The 20,127-nt window shown below is 41.4% G+C and overlaps 1 protein-coding gene across 7 annotated transcripts in view; it reads right to left on the bottom strand.

The window, feature by feature from the left end:
- The window catches only part of TRIM9 (tripartite motif containing 9), a 105,237-nt gene that overhangs the window by 28,278 nt on the left and 56,832 nt on the right, over nt 1-20,127 (bottom strand). For all 7 annotated transcript variants that reach the window (XM_047767312.1, XM_047767316.1, XM_047767313.1 and 4 more), the window contains exons 3-5: nt 18,694-18,816; nt 4,943-5,053; nt 3,012-3,165 (exon numbers count right to left, since the gene is read on the bottom strand). In XM_047767312.1, coding sequence (XP_047623268.1) covers nt 3,012-3,165; nt 4,943-5,053; nt 18,694-18,816 — 388 coding nt within the window. The remainder of the gene's footprint in view (nt 1-3,011; nt 3,166-4,942; nt 5,054-18,693; nt 18,817-20,127) is intronic.

Below are 20,127 nucleotides of genomic sequence, written 5' to 3' on the forward strand. Positions count from 1 at the left end.
CCAACTATAGACTTTCTTCTTCGATGTTAAGAAAAAAGGCATTTGAGATAGAATTTCAAAACCAGGGAGATGCTTAAATTTTGAGTTTTGAAGTAAATAGATATTTTAGTTGTGAATTTGAGTCATAGCTTTAAATACACATTTCAAGTAACTCTGAAAATATTTTAACCTTTCAGTTAATCCACTTAGCGCAATTAGAAATCATATATTGAAGCTACTGTATTGTTATTCTCACAATGGTCAAAGTAAAACCATTTCAAATACTAAAATTTTGGCCAGTATATATGGATATGGGGGATACAATTTCTTGAGATATTTTTACTGACAAGCTGTGAAAGCGCAGTTTATTAAACTGACTTTGAATATCCTAAGAAAATACCCTAATGAAAAGACCAACAATATAGCAGGCATAGTTGTGTATATGCTAACAGATATCAAAAGGACCAGTAGGGAACCTAACTACCGCCAATCAAGTTCTACTGTGTCATGACCTTTTGCCTTTTTCTTTCCATCGAAAGCTTGACAAATAAAAACTATTCAGATTCTAAGGAGGACTGGGTTCTCACTGAATTAATTAAACTTAATGAGCACAAAGTAAAGCATATAAAGTAACTCTGCAGAGGGATAGTTGGCATGTGTGGTGTTCTCTGCTGTGTGTACATTTGTGTCCACACTCACTTCTGTGTGCAGCTCTAAATGGCCAAGTGAGAATGCTTTAGGAATCCGGTCTGTGATGCAACAACACATGAACCTACAGATGGCACAAGAGATAAAGGGCCAGTTCACTTCAATGCAAGAGTTACCATTGTGCCAACTGGACTGGACACTACTGTGGCAGATGGACATGACTCAGATGAATGGGGGAGGAGAGGGTGCTCCAGCTGATTAAAGAATCTGCAAGCCCTGAGGCTTCTATCCTCTACCCACCCCTCCTCCTGTCCCATCACCAAGGCTAATGGGATTGGCTCATTTTTCTTTTCTCTTCTACCCAAAGCCCTTACATTGCCCTTTTGTGACACATTTCCTCCTGTGATCTACTTGTGACATAACCTTTCAATGATACTAACCTCATTGAAGGAACTGGGTACAGAGAGAGGTGGATCAGGGGGATTTACCTCAGTCTCTATATACTACCTGGATGGTGACACTTCACAGGCTATCATGTAGGTTTTTTTTTTTTTTTTTTTTAAAGCCAGAACGCATTGCCACAACAACAACAAAAATTAAGTGTCTTAAGTTTAAGAGAAGAATTCAGTTATTCCTTGAAGAGGCCATTTAGTAAGGCACTAACTTAACAGCACAAACTAGAAGTTGTAGGTATGGGTTCTGGAATCACACTCCCTGGGTTTGAATCCCAGCCCTACCACTCAACTAGCTGGGTGAGCTCAGACAAGTAACCCAGTCTTCCTGTGCCTCAGTTGTGAGACTAAAACAAGTTAATTCACGGAAAGCACTTAGGGGTTTCTCTGGTTCAGGAGGCAGCCAGTAAATGCTAAGTATTTTTGTTACTCCAGTGAGGCATTTTTATTTACAATCTATACACTACTTACTTCAAAAATTAATTAAGGCATCCTCCCAAAGCAATACATATTAAAACAAAAAATGAGAAAACTGAAAATAAAAGAGGGCAAAAATCCATTAAAAGGATGAGAGAAGTACATGTTCCAGGGACAAGGATGAGTGTAACTGGATGATGCAAGTATAGAGCCCTAACACTCGTTGGGTTATGTGGTTCTGTCTGATAAAAGGACACATGGGGATTTTTCTTAAGAAATGAAAATTGTAAAGCACTGAATTCTAAGTTATTTATTATGTGGATGCTTCAATTGGGAGAAGCAAAGAACAAATCATTATCTTCTGTTTTAAAAAAAGATCAGAAAAGGACAAAGTTATAGAGATAGAGGACAGATCAGTTGTTGCCAGGGCCTGGGGATGGCAGAGGGGAAGATGTGGGTGTGACTAAAAGGGGCAACATGAGGGAAATCTTTGTGGTGATGGGATAGTTCTGTATCTTGACTGCAGAGGTGGTTACACATGTGACGTGATGCCAGAGACCCCCCCCCCCCCACTGTACCAATGTTAATTTCCTGCTTAGATATGATGTGACAGTTATGCCAGATGTAACTACTGATGGAAACTAGATCAAAGGTACAGGGGACCTCTCCTTACTATTGTTGCAACCTCCTGTGAATGTATAATTGTTTGAAAAGAAAAAAGTTTTAGAAAATCAGAAATATTTTTTTCAAATGGGATATACTTACACTGTCATAAAAATAGCATTTCATTGCAATGGTTGACTTGAGATTTTACTTTTCTTTGCAAGAGTTATTTTCCTTAAGACAATTTTAAGTACTTGAACTTCCCCTCAGCCACCTCAAAATCTTGCCATATCCCTTAATCACATAGACCAAAAAGTTTAAAAAGTTAAAATTCTTTATATTTTCATTTTCCTTCTGTATCCAGGCTCTCATTTTTCTTGACCAGTAGTAGGCAGGCCGACTCTGATCCCCTCAAATTCCCACTAATCCATGCTCAACTGTTTGCTACCCCCTCTATCCCTGTGGAAGCAGTTTCAATTCTGAGCTTTCTTGATTTATAACAATATATCTGGGTTCCTGTCTTTAACAAGATTTTATTTCTCTACAGTGATGCTCTCTCTTTCTTGCTCCTTTTCTATCAGCTCTTCTCTGGTGTTGAGCATGAAATCTCTAAGACTCTCAAAGTGGTGAGCATTGATTTGATCTGGATTTATCTGGCTTTCAGGTCACACGGCTATCAGGGTACATTACCATGAGATCCTAAGATAGGAGCCACTCCAGATTTTTGTAACACTAACCAGAGGGGTGTGTGTGTGTGTGTGTGTGTGTGTGTCGACTTTCCTACCTCTCAGGTGATTTATAAACCTGGAGGCTCCCATTTGTTTTCTGCAATCTGGCAAGTTGCCTTTATCCTGCTCCCAGCTCTAGGATCCACTAGGGACGTTACTATGACTGGGGGACACAGGCACGCACCTTTCATCTGCACGAAGTCCAGCTGGTGGATGGACTGCAGCAGAGGGCTGTTGTCCAGACTCAAGTCGAAGTCCGTGGTCATCCTGGGAGTGAGTGTGCCTTTGCCCCACTGATCCTCAGTCAGGTGCACCCTCCTGATGAGGGCGTCAGAAATCTATCACAACAAAGACCACAGCCTAAGAAATGCAACCCTACGGGGACACATCACTCTGCTCCTCGGCTGACTCCCTGAGAGCACCACCAACTGCCTTGGGACTCACACCCTTCCGTCTCTAGGCAGGAGTGAAGAGCTGTTATGATGAGGGTGTCCCATGATTTATTCCAAAAATCTGAACAATCCTGTGAGTCAGATGGGGGCACTATACATAATTAGCAGCTGTTAATTGCTCTAATGTATGATACACATTCTAGATATAGGATCATGCTATTTATGACTGATTAAGTAAAAGCCAGCAACATTGACTAATATGTTAGCGATTAGTTAAATCTACTAGAACCAACAACCCTAATTCTTTTCTTTTTTTTGATTAAAGAAAAAATTAATCATACCCAAAAGTAGAAAGAATAGCATAGAGAAACCCCATGTTTCCATCACCTAGCTTTAACAATTATCCAATTATCCAATTAATTTAACAATTAGCAATCTCGTTTTTTTAAATTCATTTATTTATTAATTATTATAATTATTGCTTTTTAGGGCCACACCCATGGCACATGGAAGCTCCCAGGCTAGGGGTTGAATCCTAATTGGACCTACAGCTGTTGGTCAATACCACAGACACAGCAACGTGGGATCTAAGCCACAGCTCACCGCAATGCCAGATGAATAACCCACTGAGCAAGGCCAGGGATTGAACCCACAACCTCATGGTTACTAGTTGGATTTATTTCTGCTGCGCCACAACAGTAACTCTCAATCTTGTTTTTTTAAATGAAAGTATAGTTGATTTAACTTTTAATTATAGTTGATTTACAATGTTGTGCCAATTTCTGCTATATAGCAAAGTGATGCAGTCATATATCTATATCTGTATGTACACACGTACACACACATGTTCTTTTTTATATTCTTTTCCATCGTAACAACCTTAAGTTTCTGATATGAGCTGTGGGTATCCTCTCAAAACTTAGATATAAGTTTTATTAAATAGTTTAGAGATGCTGCATATGATAATCTGTAAAATAGAATGTCTTACACTTTAAGTGCCTCATCTTCTATGATTTTATTCTTTGGTAGAGAACTTTTTCATTTCTTATATTTAGTCCCCCTCTGTAGTTCTTGGCCAGTTTGGTAGAATGTGAGTTGGAAAGAGTCTACGTGTTCCTTAATAAAAGTTCCCTTAATCATTGGGATCAAAAGTTAAATAAATTTTAGCTGACATCATAGCATGTCACCGAAACAACACTGAAGAAATATGACACATCTCAGGAGTGAAAAAACCTCAATCTACTTGGGAAGTCACTGACTTACCGGCCAGAAGTAAGTGTTAAGAAACTAGAAACTTTGTATATTTAGACATTTCTAGCTGACAAAACTGTCCATGACATCAGTAAAGTGATCCAATTATATATATATATATATATATATATTTTTTTTTTTTGGCTGCAATCTGCTGAGCCACCAGAGAACTCCAAGGGACCCAATTCTTAAGCAAGGCAATAACTCTGCTTTGGAGGAACTTACAGGGGATTCCATTTTCATGATTAAACATGAAAAAAAAAATTTTAAAAAGCCCACACACTTCTCAGTCTTGTAGCACACGGTGGCAGATACTTCTGGAGAACCAGTGAAGTTTTGTGGGCACCTATATACACACGGCAGCATGAAGGTGGGTTCTGTTGTGAGGGGCCATTAGGAGTCTGGCCTTGGCATTGTAGACTCAGTCTCATGGAACATTGAGAATCTGCAGCAGAAACTAGGTGACACTTACCTGCAAAAATCCACTAGGGTCATTTTCCTTAATCACCTCCAGGCAGTACTCCATGAGACCAGTGGTCTGGCGCAGTTTCACTGTGCAGTGAGAGATCTGATCTCGGACCACCTAGGATTGATGAGACAACAGAATGGTCCTCAACGGCAGAAGGTAGAAAAGAAGCAAATTGGGATTTTTGGAACGCTTTCTCAAACTGGAATCCAAGGGCATTATGGAATGGAACTGAATTAATGAAAATGTTTTGTGGCAGTGTCTGCTGTGGACAATGGCTCTGGAAGACAGATTGGATAATGGTTCTTACAGGGACTTGTAACAACTCGACCCATAAGAAAAGCACGAAGATGTCAGAACCCTGGGAAGCTGATTACCTTGGTGCTCTGAGGGACATCATCCACTGGGTCCCCCTCAATCCCCTCTTCTGGGAGCTACTCTAAGTGGGAGGTCATGGAGATTCTGTAAAGGAGCTGAGTAGCCTGAGGTGCTGCTGCAGTTCTGCTCTGTGATACAGTTGCCCACCTCCTCCTGCCTCCTATCTGTCCCTTCTGAAGAGCAGATGTCACCATCTGAACCCAGATCCTCTCTCATTCTTCTGGATTGGTGGCGGCGAAGAGGAGGAACTTGCTAGAGGTGGAACTTGCTGCCAGACAATGAGCTAATGACGAGTAAGCCACACACAGAAAGATGCAGAACCAAGTTATAACCTACTTAGAACCACTCACTGCCTCACCTGGGAAAGCAATTTTAAAGGCTATTTGCTGAGCTATCTATCAGTCTGCCTTAACCTCAAGAGGCATCTGTGAGCATGCAGTTTCTGCCTCTAGGAAGGTGTCTGTGCCCAGTGTCAAGCACATGACAGTCCTTGAAGTTCCCTTCCTTAGAAATGTTCACCTTCTGTGTCCTCTGCTCAGTGACCCAAATCCTGAAGCAGTCTTTGAAGCATGGAGTTAAACAAGAGTTTTCTAGGAACCTGTATTACTCATCCTCTCTATTTATATTACTTTGCAAAAGCCTCAAAAATAACCTGCATTCCAGATTTTATGGAGGATAACTAAAAGGCTTTTTTTTTTTTTTTGTCTTTTTGCTATTTCTTGGGCCGCTCCTGCCGCATATGGAGGTTCCCAGGCTAGGGGTCCAATCGGAGCTGTAGCCACCGGCCTACGCCAGGGCCACAGCAACTCGGGATCCGAGCCGCATCTGCAACCTACACCACAGCTCACGGCAACGCCGGATCCTTAACCCACTGAGCAAGGGCAGGGACCGAACCCGCAACCTCATGGTTCCTAGTCGGATTCGTTAACCACTGCGCCACGATGGGAACTCCTAAAAGGCATTTTTAATGAGAATTATTTTAAAAATTTTCCTTGTTCCTTATTTTTAGTTTTGATTATAAATTTATTTTCCATGAAATAAATGGAATGATTACATCTTCTTTCAAAAATAATAGGAAAATAGACAGAAAGGAAAAAGCAAATCACCTCACCACTCCAACGCAGATGTTTAAAGCATTTTGATATTTCCTTTAAATTTTTTTCCTTGAGCTAGATGTAGGTATAGCAGCAATTACAGTATGTGACAATTTTATCTCTTTTTCACTTAACATGATATCATAGGCATTTTCTGTGTTGCCACCATTAGTAAATGTTACTGGCCACATAAATAGCCTATTAAGTGGGTTATATCATAATTTATTTAACTTATTTTTGACATTTAAAGTTCTTAATTGTCAACAGTTCATTCAGTCATTACTGTTGATCGTCCTTTCTAATTTTTCATTGTGTTAAAATATGTATAATGTAATACTTGCCATTTTACCTATTTTTAACTGGACAATTCTGTGGCATTAAATACATTCACATTGTTGTGCAACCCTCACCACCAACCATCTCAAGAACTTTTTCTCATTCCCAGGCTGGAGCTTTGTATCCACCAAACAATAATTCTACATTCACTCCCCCCAGTCCCTGGCAACTGCCATGCTACTTTCTGTCTCTGTGATTTTGACTACTCTAGGTACCTCATATAAGTAGAATCATATAATATTTGTGCTTCAGTAACTGGCTTACTTCACTTACATAACATCTTCAAGGTTTATCCATGTTGTAGCCTGTGTCTTTTTAAAACTGAATATTATCCCATTGTATGTATATATCCCATTTTGTTTATCCATTCATCCATTGATAAACACTTAGGTTGCTCCACCTTTTGGCTGTTATGAATAAAGCTATTACAAACATGAGAATACAAATATCAGTGCAAGTCCTTATTTTCACTTTTTTTGTTGTTTATACCCTGAAGTGGTATATACACTTGGATATGACAAGTGGGTATATTGCTGGCTCATATAATGAGTCTATTTTATATATTTTAATTTTTTTATTACTCAATGAATTTATTACATTTATAGTTGTAAAATGATCATCACAATCCAATTTTATAGGATTTCCATCCCACAACCCAGCGCATCCCCCCACCCCACAAACTGTCTCCTTTGGAAACCATACGTTTTTCAAAGTCTGTGTGTCAGTATCTGTTCTGCAAAGAAGTTCATTCTGTTGTTTTTTCAGATTCCACGTCAGTGAAAACATGTGATGTTGGCGTCTCATTGTATGGCTGATTTCACTTAGCATGATAGTTTCTAGGTCCATCCATGTTGCTAAAAATACCAGTATTTCGTTCTTTTTGATGGCTGAGTAATATTCCATTGTGTATATGTACCACATCTTCTGGATCCACTCCTCTGGCGATGGACATTTAGGTTGTTTCCATGTCTTGGCTATTGTAAATAGTGCTGCAATGAACATTGGAGTACATGTGTCTTTGCGAGTCATGGTTTTCTCTGGATAGATCCCCAGGGGTGGGATTGCTGGATCAAATGGGAGTTCTATGTTTAGTTTTCTGAGGAATCTCCATATTGCTTTCCACAGTGGTTGCACCAATTGACAATCCCACCAACAGTGTACTAGGGTTCCTTTTTCTCCAAACCCTCTCCAGCACTTATTGTTTGTCGACTTTTGGATGACAGTCATCCTGGCTGGTGTAAGGTGGTACCTCATAGTGGTTTTGATGTGCATTTCTCTAATAAGGAGTGATGTTGAACATCTTTTCATGTGTTTTTTTGGCCATCTGTATGTCTTCTTTGGAGAATTGTCTGTTTAGATCATCTGCCCATTTTTTGATGGGGTGGTTTGTTTTTTTGGTATTGAGTGGTAGGAGGTGTTTATAAATTTTGGAGATTAATCCCTTGTCAGTCACTTCATTTGCAAAGATTTTCTCCCATTCTGTGGGCTGTCCTTTCATTTTGTTTAGGGTTTCCTTTGCTGTGCAGAAACTTTTAAGTTTGATTAGGTCCCATTTGTTTATTTTTCTTTTTATTGTCATTGCTCTAAGAGATGGATCTGAGAAGATATTGCTGTCGTTTATGTCAGAGAGTGTTTGGCCTATGTTTTCCTCTAAGAGTTTTATAGCGTCTGGTCTTATATCTATGTCTTTATTCCATTTTGAGTTTATTTTTGTATATGGTGTTAGGGAGTGTTCTACTTTCATTCTTTTCCATGTGGCTGTCCAGTTTTCCCAGCACCACTTACTGAACAGGCTGTCTTTTCTCCATTGTATATTCTTGCCTCCTTTGTCATAGATGTAGGTGCATGGGTTTAATTCTGGGCTTGCTATCCTGTTCCACTGATCTATATTTCTGTCTTTGTGCCAGTATCATATAGTTTTGATGATTGTTTCTTTGAAGTATAGTCTGAAGGCATGGAGCCTGATGCCTCCAGCTCCATTTTTCATTTTCATGATGTCTTTGGCTATTCTGGGTCTTTTGTGCTTCCAAACAAACGCTAAAATATTTTGTTCAAGTTCTGTGAAAAATGTCCTTGTTAATTTGATAGGGATTGCATTGAATATGTAGATTGCCTTGGGTAGTATAGTCATTTTGATAATATTGACTCTTCCAATCCAAGAGCATGGTATGTCTTTCCATCTATTTGTGTCATCTTTGATTTCTTTCATCAGTGTCTTATAGTTTTCAGAGTACAGGTCTTTTGTCTCTTTAGGTAGGTTTACTCCTAGGTATTTTATTCTAATGAGTCTATTTAAAATTTTTTTTAGAAATTGCTATACTATTTTCCATAGCCTTTGCACCATTTACATTCACACCAATAATACACAGGAGTTCCAATTTCTCTACATTCTCACATTTATTATTGTCTGTCTTTTGGAGTTCCCTGATGGCCTAGTGGTTAAGGATCAGGTGTTGTCACTGCCGTGGTTTGGGTCACTACTGTGGCATGGGTTTGATCCCTGGCCAAGGAACTTCCGCATGTCACAGGCACAATAAAAAAATATGTATTATTGTCCGCTTAAAAAAAAAAAGCCAAAGCAAAGCAAAAGTGTATCTCATTGCGGTTTTGATTTGTGTTTCTCCAATGACTAGTAATCTTGGGCATCTTTTCATGTACTCATTGGCCATTTGTATATCTTCTTTGGCAAAAAGTCTATTTGAATACTTTGCCCATTTTTAAATGGAGTTGTTCAGTTTTTTTGGTTGACTTTTGATGCATAAAATTTATAATTTTCATGAAGTCCAATTTGTCCACTTTTTCTTTTATTGCTTGTATCTGTGTTGTCATATTCAAGAAATCATTGCTAAATCCAATGTCATGAAACATTTGCCCTATATTTTCATCCAAGGGTTTTATAGTTTCAGTTCCTACATTTAAGTCTTTGATCCACTTTGAGTTAATTTTTATACATGGCTTTGGGTAATGGTCCAACTTCTTTTGCATGTGGATAGCCAGTTTCCCCAGCATCACTTGCTACAAAACTTCCTTTTTCCATTGAATGGTCTTGGAACTCTTGTCAAAAACCATTTAACCATATGTGTGAGAGTTTATTTCTGAGCTCTATTCAATTTCCAGTGGTCTTTGTGTCTCTCTTTATGCTAGTACTATATTTTGTAGCTTTGTAATACATTCTATGATCTGGAAGTGTGAGAACTCCAATTTTGCCCTTCTTTTTCAAGGTTATTTTGACTATTTGGAGTCTCCTAATATTTTGAAAGATGATTTGTTATTGCTTTTTAGCTTTCAATTTAGTTAAAATTTAAAAAAATATAAGATTTAAAACCTCTTTATTGGAGTTTGTGAAAGAAGCCAACTTTGATATAAAGATTATTTGTTTTGTGATTTTGATTGGTGGGGAGGGTCCAAATTTTAAATTCACCAGTTGATTTATTTTCTCCTGACATCTAGTATGTTTCTGTCAAACTATCACAACCATCTGCTGGTCTGGGCTCCAATACTGCAAATTATTATATTTTATTTTTAGTTTATTATTTTACTTTAAAATCAGAAAGTAAAGGAACGTTAAGTTTCTGCTTCTTGGGGGAAAAAAAAAACACCCACAAGTAAAACACTTAAAAATGCAAGACAGCTAATATGCCACTTCTCTCTGCTATATGAGGCTTGACGAAATTTTTTATTAACAGAAAATGCTTTTATATTTCAGTAGGCAGTGCATCAATGCTGCTAGGTAGGAGAAACCTCAGCAGCCCCATTCACTACTTAAATGGCATCTGCCCTAGGACTATGCAGAAGCGACTGGTACTGAAAGTCTGAATAACAAGTACAGACTGGATCTGAGTACTGTAACCCAAAGTGAGTCTGCTTTTGAGGCAGACTGAATTGTATTTACTTTCCAGAACATTCAGCTCAATGATATTCTTATGACCTAAAATGTGCTGAAATGAATACATTGCTGAGGCCTCATAAAATTCTATGTCTGCCTCTGCAAATTTGCTTCTCCAGCAAGGGTTATTTGGTGACACAGGAGCTGTGGGAGTGTCAGGGGCTCTGATTACTCTTAAAAAGCTTCATTGTTGCAGTGCCAAATGTCAGAGAGTTTCAGGGGTGTTTGCCCTTGGATTCTGTATTTCATGGTTCAGGCTTCTTGGAAGCACTCAATACCCCTGAGTTCCTGGCTCTCAACTCCCACTGTTGCTACACTTGGTCCACTCTTCCAAACATTTTAATCAACCATTTCACAGTGATCACAGTAGGCTGTGGTAAAAATTACTGTTAAAAATTAAACAGTGGGGTTCCCAGAAGCAGAATTTTTGGGTGCTTTGTAATCAACTTTTAGTTTCTCAATTAATCTAGCAAGACTTTCCATTTTATGGAAATCAGCCAGATAATTACATCTTTTAAAAGTGTAAATACTTTTTCCCCTCTGGGTGTCTCTATCAGCTTTCTTACTTGCTACCTTCTTCACTCGGTGTTATTTCTACCCCTTATTATTATTATTTATTTCTACATTATATTTTTAATGAAAAGCAGTTCTTAGGAAGCCAGGCCCATGTTGCTTTTTCTTTGATTCCATGTTTCTATGCAGTGGTGCTGATGCTCTGGAGAAATCCTTGGCACTGTGTTTGTAGCTGGCTGGATTTAAGGAGTTTCTTTTCTTCAGAAGGAAATGTACAATTTGAGGGAGTGACACAAATAGGAACTGGGAAACAATCTTCCAGTCTTCATGTGCATTAAAGCCTAAACCAGCTCTCAGGGGACAATGAATTAATCTGTGGTCCATAGTTTTAGAGAAGGCTTTCACGATTTCATCAGCAGTCACCATCTGTTCTGGATGGCAAGTCCTATTGATTGCTTGAAGAGTTCTATTTTGTTAAGTGGCAAATTTATGAAGGTCATTTCTTGGGTCAGGATATGACACTGTACCCATTTGGAAAAGGAGATTTTGAGAACAGACTGTTGTGTCCCTTTGAATGCTTAGATTTTTTTAGTAACAAAGAGCAACCCATGATAGCTTGTACAATACAAATGTAAAATTTTCTTCTGCCTATCCACAACTACATTTTCCTACCGTTTTGAACTGGCTGATCTTCTGCCACTCAACTCATGCGATACAAAGAGCAGTAAGAACTTATTAGGTTAATTGAAGAGGATTCTATTATTTTATCTAATATTGACCTTGGCACCTTTCTTCCACCTCCATTCACCTCCCCATATTACACATGGCTCTTTAAAAATATTTCTTTAGGGAGTTCCCATCGTGGCGCAGTGGTTAACGAATCCGACTAGGAACCATGAGGTTGCGGGTTCGGTCCCTGCCCTTGCTCAGTGGGTTAAGGATCCGGCGTTGCCGTGAGCTGTGGTGTAGGTTGCAGATGCGGCTCGGATCCCGCGTCGCTGTGGCTCTGGTGTAGGCCAGTGGCTACAGCTCCGATTCGACCCCTAACCTGGGAACCTCCATATGCCGCGGGAGCAGCCCAAGAAACAAGAAATAGCAACAACAACAACAACAACAAAAAGACAAAAAAAATTTCTTTAATTTTTCTTTTTAAATAAATACTTTTTCTCTTAGTGTTCTCTCTCATCCCTTCAGTCTGGAGGGATATCATTAGTGAATTTTTAGTCTAAAGACTAATATACTCTCTCTCCTATTTTAAGACATTCTTTCTTAAATATACTCTATACCTTTTCATAACCATTTAAAGCAATTTCCTCTAAGTATAAGGCAATCCTTTTTTTTTTTTTTTTTCTCTAAGGTACAAGCACTTTCAAGATGCAAGCTTGGATAAAGAAGATGTGGTACATATATACAATGGAATATTACTCAGCTATAAAAAGAATGAAATAATGTCATTTGTAGCAACATGGGTGGACCTATAAATTATCATACTAAGTGAAAGTCAGGCAGACAGAGAAAGACAAATATCATATGAGATCACTAATATATGGAATCTAGCAAAAAAAATGATACAAAAGAACTCACAAAATAGAAAGAGACCCAAAGATTTTGAAACCAAATTTATGGTTACCAAAGGGGAAATGTGGGAGGGATAAATTAGAGGGTTGGGGTGACGTATACACATTACTATATATAAAATAGGTAGGTAACAAAGACCTATAGTACATCACAGGGAACTCTACTCAGTACTGTGTAATAGGATGTGAGCTAAGGGAAAAGAATCTGAAAAGGAACAGGTATATGATTATGTATACCTGACTTACTTTGCTGTACACCTGAAGCTAACACAACTTTCTCAGTCAGCTATACTTCAACAAAATTTATCTACAAAAAAAGAAGCAATCCTGAAGAATTTATTCTTCACAGGTCCCTTTGGTCAGTAGTTTCTTCTGTGTCTCATCATGTCGTCAGGAAAGATGACCAACCGATGCTTGGACCTGACTCATTGGTGATTTATAGGTGAAGTGCTTTGAGTTAGAGTCATCTAGTAAAACAAGTAACTCTCTTGTTTTTATCCTAGAGTAAAACATTATCTCCTATATTATTACATTCACTAAAATCAGAGGCATTTAAATTCAGGAAGAGCATTTTTCACATGCCACCATTCTCTCACATGGTTTATGGAAATACGGTAAATATTTCCCCCATTCTCTTGATACCACCCTCTATACTAGTGTAATTAATTTAACTACACTGGCAACTAATCATTTCAAAGACAAGTCTAAGGCTTTGAGTTTGTAATCAAGAAAAGGATCATTTTGGAGCTCCCGTTGTGGTGCAGTGGAAACAAATCCAACCAGTATCCATGAGGATGCAGGTTTGATCCCTTGCCTCGCTCAGTGGGTCAGGGATGCAGCATTGCAGTGAGCTGTGGTGTAGGCTGCAGATGCAGCTCTGATCTCGCATTGCTGTGGCTGTGGTATAGGCCGGCGTCTACAGCTCCTATTGTACCCCTACCCTGGGAACCTCCATATTGCTGCAGGTGGGGCCCTAAAAAGACAAAACAAAACAAAACAAAACAAAAAACCCAAAAACCAAAAAAAAAACCCTCATCAAACTTGGTGCACTATTTTATGCAATGATCAATGACAAGCCACTAAACAATTTCCTAGGTTCAGAGATAATCACACCCATACATAGGCTAATTCTACAGTATGAACTATGGTAATTATGGAAAATGAGTTCTAGGAGCACTTCTGTGGGGAGTGAAACTGTATTTCCAGTCTTCCAAGGACAACAGCAATAATAAAGCTAATATTTGAGCACTTGCTAAGGGCTTTACAATGCCCTATAAATGGGACAGCTACATCTAGCCTTATCTTACACACAGGTGAAAGAAACAGAGCTGTTAGAGACCTAGGAAGTTATAAAGTGTGTCCTCACACCCCATTATTTACGCCGGAATCTGGGATCCTCACCTCTCAGCTCCATCTTGCCTCAGAACCAGAACAGTTCAATCTGCTCCAGCAATCGGTGCTTTCAGAGGGGGCCATGAGTAGGTTATAAAGACTGCCTTTATGCACACTTGCTTTCCAGCTAGCCCTTGGGAGGGCTCAAGAAGAGAAAGTTGCCAGAAAACCACACACACAACTCTCCTCTTTGTCAGAGAAAGTAGGCCCCCAGAGAGCTCTGCCAAAGGGAAGCGGAAGGCCCTAAGATTATCCCCTGACGGCCTGTGAGTGATGGGCTGGCCAACAAAGACAGAATGAAGTACTGTGCTTGGCAAGTGAAGACTATAAAAGGCCAGTCTTTTCTCACAAATCTGAGAAGCGACAGAAGTGACAAGAAAGGGAAGTGGCAGGAGGAGAAAAGCAGAGGGAGGGAGGCATGGAGGTTGGCATCAGCAGTCAAGGTGTTGGCCTCATTGACTGTTTTTAGAAGCAGTGACAGATAACCATCGACTGAAAATAGCCGAGAAACAAATCGCTCGAGATAGAAGACAGAACAGCTTTGCTGCCGTGGGGGGCAATCAGCCACCTGTCTCTCTTTGCTGGTGCCCTTGGGGATCTGGGGCAGAGACTCCACCCTGGGCAGGCAGCTGCCTCTGTTTAGCGTCCCCACACACATCGGTGTGCTCTGCAGGCCACCAGTACGATGGACCATGGCCGGACATGGAGTCCCCTCAACACATCACAGCTGTTCCTGTTCTGTCTCCATCTGTGCCCACAGCACAGCCTATAACTGATGTCCACACAGTCCCATCCTGCAGAGACAGCACTAAAGAGGGGGACAGGGGGCTTTCATGGTCCTCTGCATGTTTTTCTTCCTCTCCTTTTTTGGCATGTGCAAGTTCCTGGGCCAGGGATCAAACCCAAGCCATAGCAGCAACCAGAACTGCAGCAGTGATCACGCTGGATCCTTAACCCACTGAGTCACCAGGGAACTCCCCACTCTGAACTTTTTGATGTGGATAAATGATGTTTTCTCAATCCTTGATTCCCTCATCGGTCCAGAATGCTGCCCTTGTGTCGCTCCTGTATAGAAAACCTAGAGTTGCCGCTACAGTCACCCTATGGCTTATCAAAAACTGTTCACCATATTCTGTTCAAAGATGCCAGGAAGGTGTCTGCAATGTTTTATAAGAGATGTCCATGAAAGAAAAAGTTAAAATTGTATGGCTACATACTAAAATGGCTCATCCCCTATTAGAGGGGAAAATCCCAGCTGTGCAGCTCAGTAATGGAAAGAGCTATGTTTTATGTTAGATAATCTAGGTGGTTCAAATGACATTTTAAGTTCCTCTACAACCATGAAAGTTCTGGGGTTCTGAAGGATTCTAAAATGAAGGGCTATAATGATATTTTTAGTAATGTAGGAGCGGGTGATGGAAAACAGAAAGCATCCACTGGTCTTCGTGACTAAGTGGATGGAGCAAGACCAGGATGACTGTGCTGGTCATCCTCTTCTTCCCTCACAGCTCTGCCCATTCCTGCAGGCAAGAATGGAAACTGCCATCGATGCATACCTCCCAAGATTTGGGCTCCAAAGCCAGCTTACCCATGAGGTGCTCTGTGACCCTTTCAGTGGGAAGTGAATTTGCCCTCCTCACAACTTGTCATGACATGGGCCACCTTCTCCTGGAAACTCACTCTCTACCCGTGTTGGAGCCATTTGTGGGTGTGATGGATCTCACCCATGGGACTGTAAGCCTCACAGGGCAAGACGCATCCTGAGTCACCTTCCTGTCTCTCTCACCCTCCCCCAGGCCAGCACTCAGCTCCTGGCATGTGTGCATCAGGCTGGTGCTGGCTGGCTGGGGAAGGGATGAGTGGGGATCTACATTCTCTTTGCTATGTACTACCAGCCAGAGGCAGTAGGTGCCATGGTCCAGATTCTGGCTCTGAAGCCAGGTTGCCAGTACTGGAGTTTTGGATCCCTAGACCAGTTCTTAATATCATGGTGCCATGGTTTCCTCACCTCTAGAGTGTGGATAATAGTAATAGTGACCTTGCAGAGTTGTTGAGAGGGATAGAGGTTGATTCCTGCAACACGATTTGTATAGTGCTATCTCAAAGAAAGCATCCCTAAATGTGAGCTATTGCTGTCATGAAAACCAGGACTTGGGCACCAAGGATGCTCATTCTGTGTTGCCACCTGGGTAACTACAGAATCACATTTCACGGCACTTCTAGATTTTAATTCATATTTAAAAAAATGGTAACTCCAGAAGAATTTTTCATTCGGGCCTAACTTGACTATCTTGGATAAAATGTTTATGGACATTGGACATTTAAATCCCTGTCCCAGATTGTTGCAACTAAATGTATGAGATTAATATCCACATGGTAAAACCTTTGGAGAACTTCTTGGGTAAAAAACAGTACCTTTAATACTGCCCCCACTTGCCTCCCCCATATTCTAGAAATTACTACATAAGTTACCATGAAACAAGTCCAGCACTCCTTTATGAAATTCAAAAGCAAATAACTTGATCATAGACACTAAGGGACTGAAGCCTGGAAACTGAAGAGCTGGACAAAGTCATCTAAGTAGAACTTGCTATCATTCAGCATGCTGTGAATCATGCATGATGCAGGTGAGTGGGGCTGCCTCTCTAGGAAAGCCCAGTGCTCTCTTGATTACCTGCAGTAGGTATGAAGACATCTCCATGAGGCTGGGGTTGGTGTGGTGCCTCTTGGGAGCATGTGTTCATTCTAAGATGACCCTGAGAGGGTCTTCCGGTTAGACTTGCCCCCAGGAAACAGTGATGGTCTCCCTGGAAAGAGTGGTAAGATCCCTAGCCTTGGTTTGCTGTCCAAGCCAATGGGCTAAGGCTTTCTGAACATTCAAGCCCTGGGCACTTTTCTTTCCTAATTCCTGGCTCAGATTCCAACTTCAAGACCTACAAATTTCTTTCATCAAGGAATCTGCTGTGCCTCTCCTTGATGCAATTGCTCTGTTGAGTATTCATATCAGGAATACTCAAAGGGACATGGCCTTGATACAGCATCAGTGAGGTCAGGCTGGCCAAATTCATCTTGGGGCACAGCCCTCCCCTTCCGACTTGGACCCTGTTGTTACAGCTCAGCATCCTGCCTGCCTCCATTACAGAGGTCCCCTCAGAGTGACAGGTGGGCAAGTCACAAAGGTAGGGGAAAAAGGTTTATATTCCAGGCACATTACTGCCCTGTCTTTGGGGAGGAAGAAGCAGGTATGTGGATCTAAGTATGTTTTGAGGAGCTGCAGGTGGGTAACAAGGAGTGAACCTTAAGGAGGAAGCCAGAGTTGGGGTTAGGCTTCCCCCTGTTGCCTAGCCCCCTGTCTTCATGGTGGGTCCTGGGTGTCCTGGGTCCTGGAGTGTGGTGGGTGCAGATTAAGGACTGGTGACTCCACTGCTCAGGGTTTAGCACTGCCAGTCTCGCTACAGGTCTTGCTCAGGTCTCACGCCCCAGTTAGCAACTGATTTATTGCCTTGTTTCTAGTAACCATGAACTGGGCACTGGCCCTGCTCCAAGCTTCCTTGACACCAAGCTTTGGCCCCAATCTTGTAAGCTGTGTTCTTTAGTTCTTCATTTTGAATCTCTTCCTTGGTTCTCTTCTGGAATCCCACTCTTCTAGAAATTGGACACTTGTTCTGCATGGGCTAAAGCCTATTCTAAGCCTGCTGAGAAAATCTGCCACATCCTGGGTTCTTCACCAGCCACCAGCTCCCCCAGGACTATGTCTGCTTGCTGTTGCCCAATAGTGGAGCTCCCTGATGCTGACTGCCTGACCCCACGGAGAGTCTCACTTCTCCCTTCACCCTGATCTCAGGCCAGTAGGGCATACTACCCACCTAGGACCCACTGGTAGCCACCCTGAGGATTGCTAGCCGTCTCCTGATGGCCTACTTCCTATTTCCTTCTGCTGGGTGCCTCCGGTCTATGTCTACCCAGTCTGCTGTCATGTATTGTTGTCCTGCTCTGATGGGGAATCAGATATCTGGAGACCAGTCCTCCTGCCAATAGGGTCCCAGAGTTGGGATCAATTGACTCTGCTATGTAATGACCAAAGTCTGTATAGCTGTTCAATTGCCTCGTTTGCTTCAGAAGTTAAGACAAATCTTATTTGTTTTCTGAAAAATACAGATACCATTTCCAAATTCAAAAATACATTTGCCTCTGCATGGTCACTCTGGCCACTTTGGCTAAAATTTCAGCCCCCGTCCTGGGTATTACCCATCCTTTTTTCCTTTTTTTCTTAGCACTTTTTACTAACATACTGCATATGTTACTTACTTACCTTGCTTACTGTTTATCCCTCCTAGTAGAATATAAGCCCTGGGATTTTGATGTATTTGTTATGCCTGCACCCAGAGCAACTCTTGGCCCAGAGAAGTCACTCAATGAGTACTGGTGACATAAAGGAAGGAGTGAGTGGTAAATGGAGGGACGTGCTGCTCCTCACTGGCCAGACTAGTGGCCACCCAGGGCTGTGGGCATCCGTCTGTCCGTCACACACTGGGAGCCCGGCTGGCTGGCCTTCCATTCCCCCCAGGGCACAGCACTCACCTTTAGCTTGTGCTCGTGCTCCTTGTTGACGCGGGCAAGCAGCTGGGCTTTCCTCCTGTTGAGGGCGTCAATGAGGGCATCACATTGAGCCACCAGGCAGGCCTCAAATTCCACACTGTTCTCCTGTGTGAGAGAGCACAGCTCTCAGCTGCAAGGTGCCTGGACACCTCAGGCTGCTAGAGACAGCAGAGACCTCTACCATTTGTGGGGTGGAGGCCTCTGCTGAAGGGGAGGATGAGGAGGCCTATCCACAGAGCACATTTGCTTTTTATAAATAATGGAATAAACTTCATTCCACAGTGGTAGTGTTCACTTTAAATTTAGATCAAAGGGATAAATATTACTTAGCACGTTTACTTTTACCAAGAGGAGCTCATCTCTGCAGTTTGAATTATATCAAGTAAAATAAAGTTTTAGTAGAGTTGAACATGAATCCTTCTGAGGACAGCATATGCCCAACTGTGCATGGTGGAAGATGAAAGAGAGGCTGGTTGCAGGCGTTCTTGGCTCAGTGGGTTAAGAACTTGACATAGTGTCCTTGAGGATGCGGGTGTGATCCCTGGCCTTGCTCAGCAGGTTAAGGATCTGGCATTGCCCTGAGCTGCCATGTAGGTCACAGATGCAGCTCAGATCCTGAGTTGCTGGCGCTGTGGCATAGGATCTGTGGATTTGACCCCTAGCCCAAGAACTTCCATATGCTGTAGGTGTGGCCCTAAAAAGAAAAAAAAAAAAAAAAAAGGCTGGTTGACTGAGGAGGGTCATATTGTTGAGGTATGAAAGAAAAAGAATCATCGAATTCAGGGAGAGAAAGGAGGTAGCAAATGGTAATGGTCTTTGACATTAAACAGAAATCCAAGGACAACAGAAATTTATAAGAATAATCATGTGCAAAAGTACTTGCTCCTTTCATTAAAAAAAGCAAATAATGGAGTTCCCATTGTGGCCCAGTGGAAATAAACCCAACCAGTAACCCAGTAACTATAAGGATGCCGGTTCAATCCCTGGCCTTGTTCAGTGGGTTAAGAATCTAGTGTTGCCATGAACTGTGGTGTAGGTTGAGGACGTGGCTTGGATCTGGAGTTGGTGTGGCTGTGGCCAGCAGCTGTAGTTCGGATTTGACCCCTAGCCTGGGAACTTCCATATGCCACAGGTGTGGCCTTAAAATGCAAAAAAAAAAAAGCAAATGACAAGTGCAGGTAGGCAGTGAAGAACAATTGGCATACACAATAGACATCAGCCTGATGTAAAAATCTGACATGAACCCACAGCTTGTGAGGGAACAGGAACCTTATTCTAAATGGATTATAGTTTTCCCATCATTTTTTTTTTTTTTGGTCTTTTTTCTGGAGCAGAGGGCGCACCCTCAGCATGTGGAGGTTCCCAGGCTGGGTTAGGGGTCTAATTGGAGCCTTAGCTGCCGACTTACACTACAGC

The sequence above is a fragment of the Phacochoerus africanus genome, chromosome 2, assembly GCF_016906955.1.
Source record: "Phacochoerus africanus isolate WHEZ1 chromosome 2, ROS_Pafr_v1, whole genome shotgun sequence".
NCBI lineage: Eukaryota > Metazoa > Chordata > Mammalia > Artiodactyla > Suidae > Phacochoerus > Phacochoerus africanus.